Source organism: Entelurus aequoreus, linkage group LG01 (assembly GCF_033978785.1).
Source record: "Entelurus aequoreus isolate RoL-2023_Sb linkage group LG01, RoL_Eaeq_v1.1, whole genome shotgun sequence".
Taxonomy (NCBI): domain Eukaryota; kingdom Metazoa; phylum Chordata; class Actinopteri; order Syngnathiformes; family Syngnathidae; genus Entelurus; species Entelurus aequoreus.
In genome coordinates, this window is record NC_084731.1 from 75327082 (window position 1) to 75340933 (window position 13852).

At 38.2% G+C, this 13852-nt stretch overlaps 1 protein-coding gene across 3 annotated transcripts in view; it reads left to right on the forward strand.

Annotated features, from left to right (window-relative positions):
• The window catches only part of slc6a8 (solute carrier family 6 member 8), a 32429-nt gene extending 20017 nt beyond the window's left edge, over positions 1–12412 (forward strand). For all 3 annotated transcript variants that reach the window (XM_062058200.1, XM_062058183.1, XM_062058190.1), the window contains 3 exons: positions 9957–10057; positions 10951–11121; positions 11197–12412. In XM_062058200.1, coding sequence (XP_061914184.1) covers positions 9957–10057; positions 10951–11121; positions 11197–11325 — 401 coding nt within the window. In that variant the 3' untranslated portion in view covers positions 11326–12412. The remainder of the gene's footprint in view (positions 1–9956; positions 10058–10950; positions 11122–11196) is intronic.
• Positions 12413–13852: the final 1440 nt, after the last annotated feature.

Here is a 13852-nt window from a genome sequence, read left to right on the forward strand (position 1 = left end):
CATAGTGTATTATAAAGTAGTGTAGTATTGCATAGTGTAGTTTAGTATAGTGTAGTATAAAGTAGTGTATTATTGCATAGTGTATTATAAAGTAGTGTAGTATTGCATAGTGTAGTTTAGTATAGTGTAGTATAAATTAGTGTAGTATTGCATAGTGTAGTTTAGTATAGTGTAGTATTGCAGTGTAGTATAAAGTAGTGTAGTTTAGTATAGTGTAGTATAAAGCAGTGCAGTTTAGTATAGTGTAGTATTGCATAGTGTAATTTAGTATAGTGTAGTATAAATGAGTATTGTATACTGTCCGATAGTATTGTTTTGCATAGTGTAGTGTAGTTTAGGGCAGTGAAGTACAGCATGTAGTGTTGTATAAAGTAGTATACTATAGTGTACTGTATCGTAGTATAGTATAGTGTAGTGAAGTTTAGGCTGTCAAGTACAGCATGTAGTGTAATATAAAGTAGTGTACTATTGTATAGTGTAGTATAAAGTAGTGTAGTGTACTGTACCGTAGTATAGTATAGTGTAGTTTAGAGCAGTCAAGTACAGAACATAGTGTTGTATAAAGTAATGTAGTATTGTATAGTGTAGTGTACTGTACTCTAGTACAGGTGAGTCAAGTACAGTATAAAGTAGTGTAGTATAAAGTAGTATAGTATAGTGTGCTGCACTGTAGTATAGTATAGGGTAGTATTGCATAGTGTAGGGTATTTTAGGGCAGTCTCGTACAGCATAAAGTAGCATAGTGTACTGTACTACACGGGAGTCAAGTACAGCGAATAGTGTAGTATAAAGTAATGTAGTATTATAAAGTGTACTATTAAGTAGTGTAGTATACAGCACTGTAGTATAGTATAGTGTAGGGTATTTTAGTGCAGTCTAGTACAGCATGTAGTGTAGTATGAAGTAGTGTAGTATAAAATAGTGTAGTATAGTGTACTGTACCATACTACAGGGGAGTCAAGTACAGCATATAGTGTAGTATAAAGTAATGTAGTATTACATAGTGTAGTATAAAGTATTATCGTATAGTGTACTGTACCGTACTATAGTATAGACATATACTATACTAGTATATGTCTAGTATAAAGTAGAATAAGTAGTGTAGTATTGTATAGTATAGCACACCAGACTGAGATAGTCTGGTGTGCCGTGGGAGATTATGTAATTAATTGGGTTAAAAATATTTATGACTTGACCCCATCAAGTCCTAAAAATGGGATCCCACAGTACATTTTTGGGGTCCCACTTGTTTGTTAGCGTTCTGAAAACAAATGATAAATTAAACTGTTATATCTCACATTCTATATTGTGTTTTGGAAAAAGGTTGTCATTAACGTTACGTAATTCATTAAAAAAAAAACACAAAATAAAACACATTTTTATGTATATGTAAATTTATTCAGTTATAAACATTCATCAACTACAGATCTATCCGTCAATTCTTTTTTTTCTTTTTGTTTGTTTTCTGCCCTTTTTGTCAAAGAAAACTGTGTTTTTATGGCAAACACAAAAGAAATATGTTTCAAAGTGGAATACTTGATGTAAAGTAATGAGAGCCTTGGATAGGTCAATAATTCATAAAAACATTGATTTTGATTCAATATTATGTTTTGAGCAATGACAGTTTTAAAGAAAAAAACAGCTTTGTTTTATTAGTCAACATTGCAACTTTTTATTAATGACAATTCACCTGTAAGCTTTTTTATTCCACTTTTGTTATGTTTTTGTTTATTTGAATAGTATTTTCAGAATGTGCTGTGGGACTTGAAAACATTAGCTGCGGGCCGCAAATGGCCTCCGGGCCACACTTTTGACACCCCTGCTATAGATAATTAAAAATGAAATCTGATAAGTCTATGGATAAAAAGTTGACCATAACGCACAGTCAGCATCTCTGCTTCAGTAAACAACGACGGTGATGATGTCACCGTCAGCGATGCGAGCGACACTTGCTTACTTGTCAGCCACTTCTCCATGAAACTTCTTTTGAAAACACTCCTCGCACAATAACACTTCAAAATTTGCCCCGTTTGTTGACCTGCAAAGTATGTTTTTGAGGTGGTGTGGAGGGAGAGAGGGAGAGGGAGAGAGGGAAAGAGAGAGAGTAATTGATAAAAAAAACAAAAACAAGCAAACTGGAGTTTTGATCCGAAGAAGGCAGGGTTGGTAAAAAAAAACAAAAAAAAATCCTGGGTCGCGCAGATTTACGGAAATGCGCGTCCTTTCTGATTTCAATGCGCATAAAGACACAAAAAGTGCTGGGAAATGTTCGTCCTATTTCACTGCAAAATGCAAGCATTTATCCAACCTTGAAAACACAACATTAAAATCCAAGCATTTTCAAGGTTTTTAAGCACCCGTACGAACCCTGAGTACAGCATATAGCAGACCTGGGCATTCTGCGGCCCGCGGGCCGCATCCGGCCCTTTGTGCGTCCCTGTCCGGCCCGCGTGAGGCCAATTATAAATTACAAAATAAATTTTAAAAAGTATCTATGTCGAGTGTGCAATACAACGGTGCTGCTTTTGTTTTGAAAATCGTTATTTGTATTACTTCCGTGTGGACGTATGCGTGATTGTGAGTGAATGTGAACAACTGCAATTACAAAATAAAGTTGAAAAAACATCTATGTCCTGCGCGCAATACAACTGTGCTGCTTTTATTTTGAAAAGTATTATTTATGGGCGTGTGTCCGTGTGTAACCTGCGAGTGAAGGTGCACATGCAGCGACAAGTGATGCACGGTTTACACCCGAGACGCCAAAAAGAGAAAAGTTGATGAGGAATGCCGTGTTTTCAACAACACATGAACTGCAAAGCAACGTCCCCTCACCTAAGGTGCGTGCCTGCGCAATTGCGCACTGCTCAAGCGTCCGCTGCGCGCAGCAAGTATATGCCGCGCACCAAATCAAATCCCATCTGAATTATAAACAAAATAAACATATTTATTCTATGTAATTTTGCAATGCAACTTTGAGTGACAGTGACAACAAGCGGCCCTAACGGTGTTCGTCAACACCGTTCAATTGAACACCATTCAATTATTGTAACGTCTATCGAGATGCTTCGAGGACAGGAATTATATAGATCACTTTATTGAACAAAACTGTTTATATTCGGACATAACCACACCAAAAACACGAGTAAAACAATTCTATCTCGAAAAACTAGTCATTTTCTGCCGTACAAACCAGGCCAAAACCCACTTGTCATCTGTCACCAACACGCATAGCACTAAACCACTGGTGCGTTTAAGGCCACACAAAAAGTCGGACAACTCAAACACCACACAAAGTTACACTATGACTCCTCAGTCATACGTGTGCTTATTTTACTGTCATTTATTATTAATGTTAATTTATATATATTAGTCATGGAATGCTGTTACACACACTATGTTGAAGTATTACTATTATTATTATTATTATGTATCTTACGGTATATATCAAAAATAATATTGAGCAAAATTTAATTGAAATATTGTCGATGTGGCCCTCCAGCAGTGCTCGGGTAGCTCGTGCGGCCCCCGGTAAAAATTAATTGCCCACCCCTGGCATATAGTGTACTATAGCAGTGTTTTTCAATAACGATAGTCTGGTGTGCCGTGGGAGATTATGTAATTTCACCTAATTGGGTTAAAAATATTTTTTGCAAACCAGTAATTATAATCCGCAAATGTGCCATTGTTGAGTGTCGGTGCTGTCTAGAGCTCGGCAGAGTAACCATGTTATGCCATACCATATCAGTAGGTGGCAGCAGGTAGCTAATTGCTTTGTAGATGTCGGGAACATGGTTTGTCGTGACCACAATATGCGGGAGGCAGCGTGCAGGTAAAAAGGTATCTAACACTTAAACCAAAAATAAACTAAAGGTGAGTGCCGCTAAGAAAAGGCATTGAAGCTTAGGGATGGCTATGCAAAACAAAACTAAAACTGAACTGGCTGCAAAGTAAACAAAAACAGAATGCTGGACGACAGCAAAGACTTGCAGCGTGTGGAGCAGACGGCGTCCACAAAGTACATCCGTACATGACGTGACAATCAACAATGTCCCCACAAGGAAGGATTGCGTCTGCACAACTTAAATAGTCTTGATTGCGAAAACAAAGCAGGTGCGGGGAATAGCGTTGAAGGAAGACATGAAACTGCTACAGGAAAATACCAAGAAAAGAGGAAAAGCCACCAAAATAGGAGCGCAAGACAAGAACTAAAACACTACACACAAGAAAACAGCAAAAAAGTCCAAATAAGTCAGGGGGTGATGTGACAGGTCGTGACAGTACACCTACTTTGAGACAAGGGCTATATTGATGCATGCTTGGTTATGCTTTGAATTCATATCCAACAATTGCGACAACGACTTTTTATTGTCAATATCGGCTGCTGAGTTTCATTGTTTTCTGCTGGTGGTGTGCCTCCGCATTTGTTCAATGAAAAAAGTGTGGCTTGGCTCAGAAAAGGTTGAAAAACACTGCACTATAGTATAGTGTAGTATTGTAAAGTGTGGGGGAAAAAGTAGTACAGTGTACTGTACCGTACCGTAGTATAGTGAAGTGTATTTTAGGGCAGTCAAATACAGCATGTAGTGTACTATAGTACAGTGTAGTGTAGTATAGTGTATTGTACTGTAGTATAGTATAGTGTAGTTTAAGGCAGTCAAGTACAACATGTAGTGTACTATAGTAGAGTGTAGTATAAAGTTGTATAGTATAGTGCAGGGGTCACCAACCTTTTTGAAACCAAGGGCTACTTCTTGGGTACTGATTAATGCGAAGGGCTACCAGTTAGATACACACTTAAATAAATTGCCAGAAGTAACCAATTTGCTCAATTTACCTTTAACTCTGTTATTATTAATAATTAATGATATTTATCTTTGTGGAAACACTGATCGTCTTAATGATTTCTCACAACAAATATATATAGAAACAGATAAATATCAATATGCAACACTTTATTTTTATATTTTCTCTAAGTGCACATTTTTCAAATTGAACATTTTCAAATGATCACTTCTAAGACAGTCTTGTGAAATCACAATATCCCATTTTAACTAGATAGCCACTAACATTTTTTAACAAATCATGAATTACTTTGCACCATGTTTGTACAAATAATAACTCATGTAAAATACAAAAGTAAACTCTCAAATTTTTAAGTCATGTCACACTTTGAACTGGGCACCAAATCTGTTATCTGTTTCTTTGTCAGTTAGTGGGAAGCCTGGCATTGCATGCTGTTAACTAGTGTGTTGTACTCTGGTGTGTAACTTGACACTGCAACTCTGAGTGAGTCTTGCAGATGTGCATCAGTGAGGCGTGTTCTGTGTTTGTTCTTGATGAAGTTCATGTCAGAAAAGGCTGATTCACAAAGATAAGATTTTTCCTCATTGTTTGCGGAACCTTCTTAATCTTTTGGACATATTTTCACAGCAATCTGGCCTTAAGCTTAATTATGATAAATGTAAAATGTTAAGGATCGGAAATCTAAAGGGAACGTCCTTTCGAATGGAATGCAAAGTGCCTGTTTTGTGGACAGATGGACCAGTTAACATACTTGGTGTTGTTGTCCCAGAAAATCTGGAAGATCTAGGCTCAGTAAATTATGATAATCGACTAAGAAAGCTGGACAAAATTATGCAATTATGGAAAGGGAAATCCCTAACCTTGTATGGTAAAATGTCTATTGCCAACTCGTTAATTATTCCTCAATTTATTTATTTGTTTTTGTCATTACCAGCTCCATCACAAAACTTTTTTAAGATTTATGAGCGGAGGGTCTTCGATTTTGTCTGGAACGGCAAACCAGAAAAGATTAAAAGAAAGGTCTTGTACAAAGAGTATGAATATGGGGGCCTGAAACTTCTCAACCTTGAAGCTATGTGTCTGTCTTTAAAAGCATCAATTGTTCCAAAGATGTATTTAAACATTGAGTGGTACACAAATGTCCTGTTGGACAAAAAACATGTACTGTATCAAAAGAAATTGTATCCTTTTTTACAAGTGATCCCCTCCCAGAGAGTCTGCTGGGAAACATGGCGGGGTTCATAAAGGAAACAATCCACTCATAGTGGTGTTTTCAATTTTATGTGCCAGAAAAAAGAGACGATATTTTGCAGCAGTTAATATGGATGAACTCTAATATTGTAATAGATGGAAAGCCTTTCTTTTGGAAAAATATGTTTGAAAGAGGAATCATTTTTGTAAGAGGAATCATTTTTGTCAATGATATTATCAATGAGAATGGTAAAATTAAGAAGTATGATGAATTTAGAGCTATGTATGGTGATGCTTGCTCAAGCTTTTCATTTTATCAACTAACTGGAGTAATTGGGGAAAGATGGAAACAAATAATTAATTATGGAACTACTAAATTATTAGTTTGTAAACCTCTAATAAGAAATTCTAGTTTGCAAAAAGGAACTAAAATAAATAGAAAAATATCTAATTTTTATTTAATGAAGAAATCTTTGAAGGCTGCCTCATACAACACAAATGGAAAATGGGAGGACTTTTTTGACTGCCCGTTGCCATGGGATGCCATATTCAAACTAATCTATAAAACCACTATCGATGTGCAAAATCGTTATTTTCAAATTAAAATTGTTTATAACTTCTTACCCACAGGGAAAATGTTAAAATTATGGAATATGACAGAGTCAGATGATTGCCGATTTTGTTGTCAGGAGCCTGAATCCACCCTGCATTTGTTTTGGTATTGTCATATTGTGTCTTTTTTTTCGGTGGAAGTTGAACAAATGTGTTTAAGGATTGGTTTGTTTATGAAGCTTAATGTTGTTTCTGTTATTTTAGGAGAGTTCATTGACAATCATGATTTAGTCAATTTAATTATAGTACTCGGTAAAATGTTTATTTTTAAGGCCAAAAACAGATATTCACTTAGTATTACTTTCTTTAAAACATTTATTCAGTATTTTCTAACTTTAGAAAGTTACATGGTTGAAAACGATAATGATGCCAAAAAACATTTTAAAAAAGATGAGAAGTCCTCAAAGGCTTATTTTGAAAGTATAATTATGTTTATAGATTATATGATATCTGTTGTTGTGTTCCCTAATTTGAGTGACCTGGACATAATCTGGACTGTACATAAATGCTTATTTTGAAAATGTAATTTTGTTTATAAATGATATGCAATCTGTTGTGTTCCCTAATTTTTTTCTGTGTACATGAATGAAGGTGTGTGTTGCTGAGTCGGACTTGGACATTATCTGGACTGGGCCTGGTTTAAAAAACCCTTTAAACAAATCTAATTTCATTGACAACCTGGTCTGTTGAAGATAAGGCCCTTTTTTTTTAAAATAAAATAAAATAAGATAAATAAATAAAAAACATTTTCTTGGATAAAAAAGAAAGTAAAACAATATAAAAATAATTACATAAAAAATAGTAATTAATGAAAATGTTAGTGGACCAGCAGCCTATACAATCATGTGTGCTTCAGGGACTGTGTCCCTTGCAGATGTGTTGTCTATGTTGTGGGAACCAGAATATTGGTAGCAGAAAGAAATAACCCCTTTTGTGTGAGTGGGTGTGGATGAGTGTGCATGGGGGAGGTTGTTTGGGTTGATGCACTGATTGAAAGTGTATCTTGTGTTTTTTCTATGTAGATTTAATTTAAAAAAAAAAAAAAAAACTTTTTTTTTTTTTTTTTTTTACATTTTTTTATTTTATTTTATTTTATTTTATTTTTTAGAACAGGCCCGCGGGCGACTCATCTGGTCCTTACGGGCGACCTGGTGCCCGCGGGCACCGCGTTGGTGACCCCTGGTATAGTGTATTCTACTGTAGTAATGTATAGTGTAGTGTAGTTTAAGGCGGTCAAGTACAGCATGTAGTGTACTGTAGGACAGTGTAGTATTAAGCGGTGTAGTGTATTGTACTGTAGTATAGTATAATGTAGTGTAGTGTAGTTTAGGGCAGTCAAGTACAGCGTGTAGTGTACTATAGTACAGTGTAGTACAAAGTGGTATAATATAGTGTATTGTACTGTAGTATAGTGTAGTGTAGTTTTAGACAGTCAAGTACAGCATGTAGTGTACTGTAGTACAGTGTAGTATTAAGTGGTGTAGTGTATTGTACTGTAGTATAGTATAGTGTAGTGTAGTTTAGGACAGTCAAGTACAGCGTGTAGTGTACTCAAGTACAGTGTAGTATAAAGTGGTATAATATAGTGTATTGTACTGTAGTGTAGTGTAGTTTAAGGCAGTCAAGTACAGCATGTAGTGTATACTATAGTGTAGTAGAAAGTGGTGTAGTATAAATTGGTATAGTATAGTGTATTGTACTGTAGTATAGTGTAGTTTAGGACAGTTAAGTACAGCATGTAGTGTACTATAGTACAGTGTAGTGTAGTATAGTGTATTGTACTGTAGTATAGTATAGTGTAGTTTAAGGCAGTCAAGTACAACATGTAGTGTACTATAGTAGAGTGTAGTATAAAGTTGTATAGTATAGTGTATTCTACTGTAGTAATGTATAGTGTAGTGTAGTTTAAGGCAGTCAAGTACAGCATGTAGTGTACTGTAGGACAGTGTAGTATTAAGTGGTGTAGTATAGTATAATGTAGTGTAGTGTAGTTTAGGGCAGTCAAGTACAGCGTGTAGTGTACTATTGTACAGTGTAGTACAAAGTGGTATAATATAGTGTATTGTACTGTAGTATAGTGTAGTGTAGTTTTAGACAGTGAAGTACAGCATGTAGTGTACTGTAGTACAGTGTAGTATTAAGTGGTGTAGTGTATTGTACTGTAGTATAGTATAGTGTAGTGTAGTTTAGGACAGTCAAGTACAGCGTGTAGTGTACTCAAGTACAGTGTAGTATAAAGTGGTATAATATAGTGTATTGTACTGTAGTGTAGTGTAGTTTAAGGGAGTCAAGTACAGCATGTAGTGTATACTATAGTGTAGTAGAAAGTGGTGTAGTATAAATTGGTATAGTATAGTGTATTGTACTGTGGTATAGTGTAGTTTAGGACAGTTAAGTACAGCATGTAGTGTGCTATAGTACAGTGTCGTATAAAGTGGTGTAGTATTAAGTAGTATAGTGTAGTGTATGTGTGTGTAGTGTAGTATTGTGCAGTGGAGTGTACTTTGATGTAATATGGAAAAATGTACCATAGTATAAAGTTTAGTATATTATAGAGTGGTGTAGTGTTATATAGTGCAGCATGGTATAGTGTACTGTAATACATTAAAATGTGGTGTGATGTAGTATAGTGCGGTCCATGTAGCATGGTAGGGTGTTAGTGTAGTATCATATAGTAAACATAGTATAGTATAGTGTCATGTAGTATAGTGTTGTATTTTATGGTATAGTCTAGTGTGGTACAGTATAGTGTAGTATATTAAAGTTTAATGTAATGTAGTATATTATGGTAAAGTGTAACGTAGTACAATATCGTATAGTGTAGTATGGTATAGTATAACTACTAAAATGTAGCGCAGTATAAATAGTAGTGTTCTATAAATAGTATAGTATAACGTAGTGTAATTTAAATAGTGTAGTGTAGTTTTGTTTTTTTTGTCATAAAGAAATACAATCATGTGTGCTTACGGACAGTATCCCTGCAGACTGTATTGATCTATATTGATATATAATGTATATATTGTGTTTTTTTATGTTGATTTAATTTAAAAAAAAAAAAAAATATATATATATATATTTTTTTAATTTCTTGTGCGGCCCGGTACCAATCGGTCCACGGACCGGTACCGGGCCGCGGCCCGGTGGTTGGGGACCACTGGTATAGCATACATAGTATATATAGTATAGTGAAGTGTATATAGTATAGTGAACTTTATATAGTATATATATTATAGTACATATAGTGTACATACATGTATCCTATACAGCTCCTATTGTCCAGTCATATAAAGTGTGACATCTTTGTAGTTTCCCTCCAAACACGAAATAATGATGACATTATTACTTGGCAGGTGCTGACCGCTTCATGGATGACATCGCCCGTATGATTGGTTACAGACCTTTTCCTTGGATGAAGTGGTGCTGGTCCTTCATCACGCCCTGCGTCTGCATGGTGCCTCACTACTACACACACTACTACATAGTACACACTACTACTCTTATGAAGTACTTTTCATGTCTTCTGCATGGTGCCTCTCACACACACTACTACACAGTACACACACAGTACTACACACTCTACTCTTATGAAGTACTTTTCATGTCTTCTGCATGGTGCCTCTCTCACACACACACACCACTACACAGTACACACACACACAGAGTACTACAGACAACTACTCTTATAAAGTACTTGTCTTCTGCATAGTGGCTATCGCGCAAACACAGTACTTACTACACACACATACAGTACTATACCCAACTTCAAACACCGTACCACACACACACACAGTACTACAACCAATTACAAATGCACTGTTACACACGCAGTACTACACTCAACTACTTCTAATGAATTACTTTTCATGTCTTCTGCATGGTTCCTCTCTCACACACACACACACACACACACACGCAGTACTACATACACATGTAGTACTACACACACACACGCAGTACTACATACACATGTAGTACTACACACACACACACATACACACACACACCGTACTACTCCCAACTTCAAGCGCACTACTACACACGCCAACACAGTAGTACACTCAACTACACACGAAGTTCCACACCCAACTACGCACACGGTACTACACTCAACTTCTGTTATAAAGTACTTTTTATGTCCCCTGCATGGTGGGTGTTTCTCTCTCTCACACACACACACACACACACACACACACACACACACACAGTATTACACCCAACTTCACACGCAGTATTACACTAAACTACACGCGCAGCAATGTTATGAAGTACTTTTCATGTTAAAGTACTATATTGGTCACACACACGTGCACGTAGTTGACAGTGTGTGTGTGTGTGTGCGCGCAGGGTATCTTCTTGTTCCACCTGTTCAACTACAAGGCTCTGACCTACAACACCACCTACGTGTACCCGTGGTGGGGGGAGGTGGTGGGCTGGTGTCTGGCGCTGTCGTCCATGTTGTGTATCCCCGTCAGCCTCGTCTACAAGCTCTTCTTCGCCAAGGGCTCCTTCGCACAGGTCAGAGGTCACGCTTCATTTCCTCGTCATGTGACCGTCAGCGCGCTCACCTGTGTGTGTGTGTGTGTGTTGCAGCGCTGGGCCCACCTGACCACCCCGGTGTGGGGGAGTCACCACCTGGAGTACATGGCGCCCGACGTCAAGTCGCCCAACTCGCCCGCCAACGACGACAACAAAGTCATCATCTTCGAGAGCGTCATGTGACCCCGCGGGAGCGGAATCACTCGCACTTTATTGCGCTCGTCTTCCTGTCCGACCCGCCAAAATCAAACACTGTGACGCGCACCTGACCTTTGACCTGTGACAGGTCAACAGTGCCAAAGCGAGTTCTTCCCCTGGCCCCTCCCCCTCGGCATATCCCGGCGCGAGAAGACGTAAGCGTTGCCTTACGTTGTTGTCTTAATAGCAGCCAAAAAGGGGTGTGGCTACAAAACAGGAAGTGTTTTTCATGCAGTAGGTCTTCACGGCTTCCTCAAGCTCCGCCTCTCGGCCGCGGCTACCTCGCAACTTTGTTTCAGCTTTACCCGTTTTGAGGCTACGTCGCCACCGTGAATAAGCAGCAGTGGGCGGGGCTTTTATTTTGGCAGCTTTGAAGTCTGTCCAGGCCCTCTACGGGTGACAAAAGGGATTTTTTTTTTTTTTACGATCAAAGTGCTGAAAACTTGTAGTGTTAGCAAAACTCAGAAGTCTCACCAAATATGGTCAATGCGGGATCCACTTCCTGGCAGGGAGCCAATCAGCTGAGCCACCGTCGCCTTCAAGATTGAAAAGTGGCCACCCGAGGACATTCAGCGCCGTAGTTTGTAGATCAGACATCAGGTTTTTTTTGTTCTACCAGCTTTGAAATGTGAAAAAGTTGTAAATAACAATCGCTTGTGTCACTTTATTGTGAAAGAGTGTTATGATGAATGGCAAGCAGGAAGTGAAGTTTCATTAAAAATAAATAATGATTAGACATTTATTTTGTTAATTTTAAACCTTTGAGGCAAGACTAATATCAACTAAATGTTTTGTTAAATGACTGATTTGAACATGAATATTCATGAGATTTTTTTTGTGGGTGAAAAAACATTTTAGTCTTACTGCACTTTTTTGTTGTTTACGTCCGAGCAGAGCGTCCCCTCTACGGAGACAATCTTTGATCCAACATTGCCACACACAAGTAGCCGACACGGCTGCTTTGTCTTTGCCATTAGGAACGTAAACACGATCGCTCATTGCACTGAGATGATGTCCAAGTCATGTGACCATTGCCTGCTAACCAAATGACAGCAATAAAACTAACCTGACATCTCGTCGCCATGGTTACTGTCTCCAACTCACAAACATGAATTAATTAAAGCATTGCTACGCTAAAACTGAGCTGAAGCCAACTAATCCCGGAGGAATCACAAACATTTTGATGTCATACATTACCTCGCGTAACACAGTAGGGGTTACATTACCTCGCGTAACACAGTAGACGTTACATTACCTCGCGTAACACAGTAGGGGTTACATTACCTCACGTAACACAGTAGGGGTTACATTACCTCACGTAACACAGTAGGGGTTACATTACCCCACGTAACACAGTAGGGGTTACATTACCACGCGTAACACAGTAGACGTTACATTACCACGCGTAACACAGTAGACGTTACATTACCTCACGTAACACAGTAGGGGTTACATTACCACACGTAACACAGTAGGGGTTACATTACCACACGTAACACAGTAGACGTTACATTACCTCACGTAACACAGTAGACGTTACATTACCTCACGTAACACAGTAGGGGTTACATTACCACACGCAACACAGTAGACGTTACATTACCTCACGTAACACAGTAGGGGTTACATTACCCCGCGTAACACAGTAGGGGTTACATTACCCCGCGTAACACAGTAGGGGTTACATTACCTCACGTAACAGTATTACCTCATGTAACACAGTAGACGTTACATTACCCCACGTAACACAGTAGGGGTTACATTACCTCACGTAACTGTATTACCTCACGTAACACAGTAGACGTTACATTACCTCACGTAACACAGTAGGGGTTACATTACCACACGTAACACAGTAGGGGTTACATTACCACACGTAACACAGTAGGGGTTACATTACCTCACGTAACACAGTAGGGGTTACATTACCTCGCGTAACACAGTAGACGTTACATTACCTCGCGTAACACAGTAGACGTTACATTACCTCACGTAACACAGTAGACGTTACATTACCTCACGTAACACAGTAGGGGTTACATTACCCCACGTAACACCGTAGGGGTTACATTACATCACGTAACAGTATTACCTCACGTAACACAGTAGACGTTACATTACCTCACGTAACACAGTAGGGGTTACATTACCACACGTAACACAGTAGACGTTACATTACCACACGTAACACAGTAGACGTTACATTACCTCACGTAACACAGTAGGGGTTACATTACCTCACGTAACACAGTAGGGGTTACATTACCTCACGTAACACAGTAGGGGTTACATTACCTCACGTAACACAGTAGGGGTTACAGTACCTCACATAACACAGTAGGGGTTACATTACCTCACGTAACAGTATTACCTCACGTAACACAGTAGGGGTTACATTACCTCACGTAACACAGTAGGGGTTACATTACCTCAAGTAACAGTATTACCTCACGTAACAGTAGGGGTTACATTACCTCACGTAACACAGTAGGGGTTGCATTACCTCAAGTAA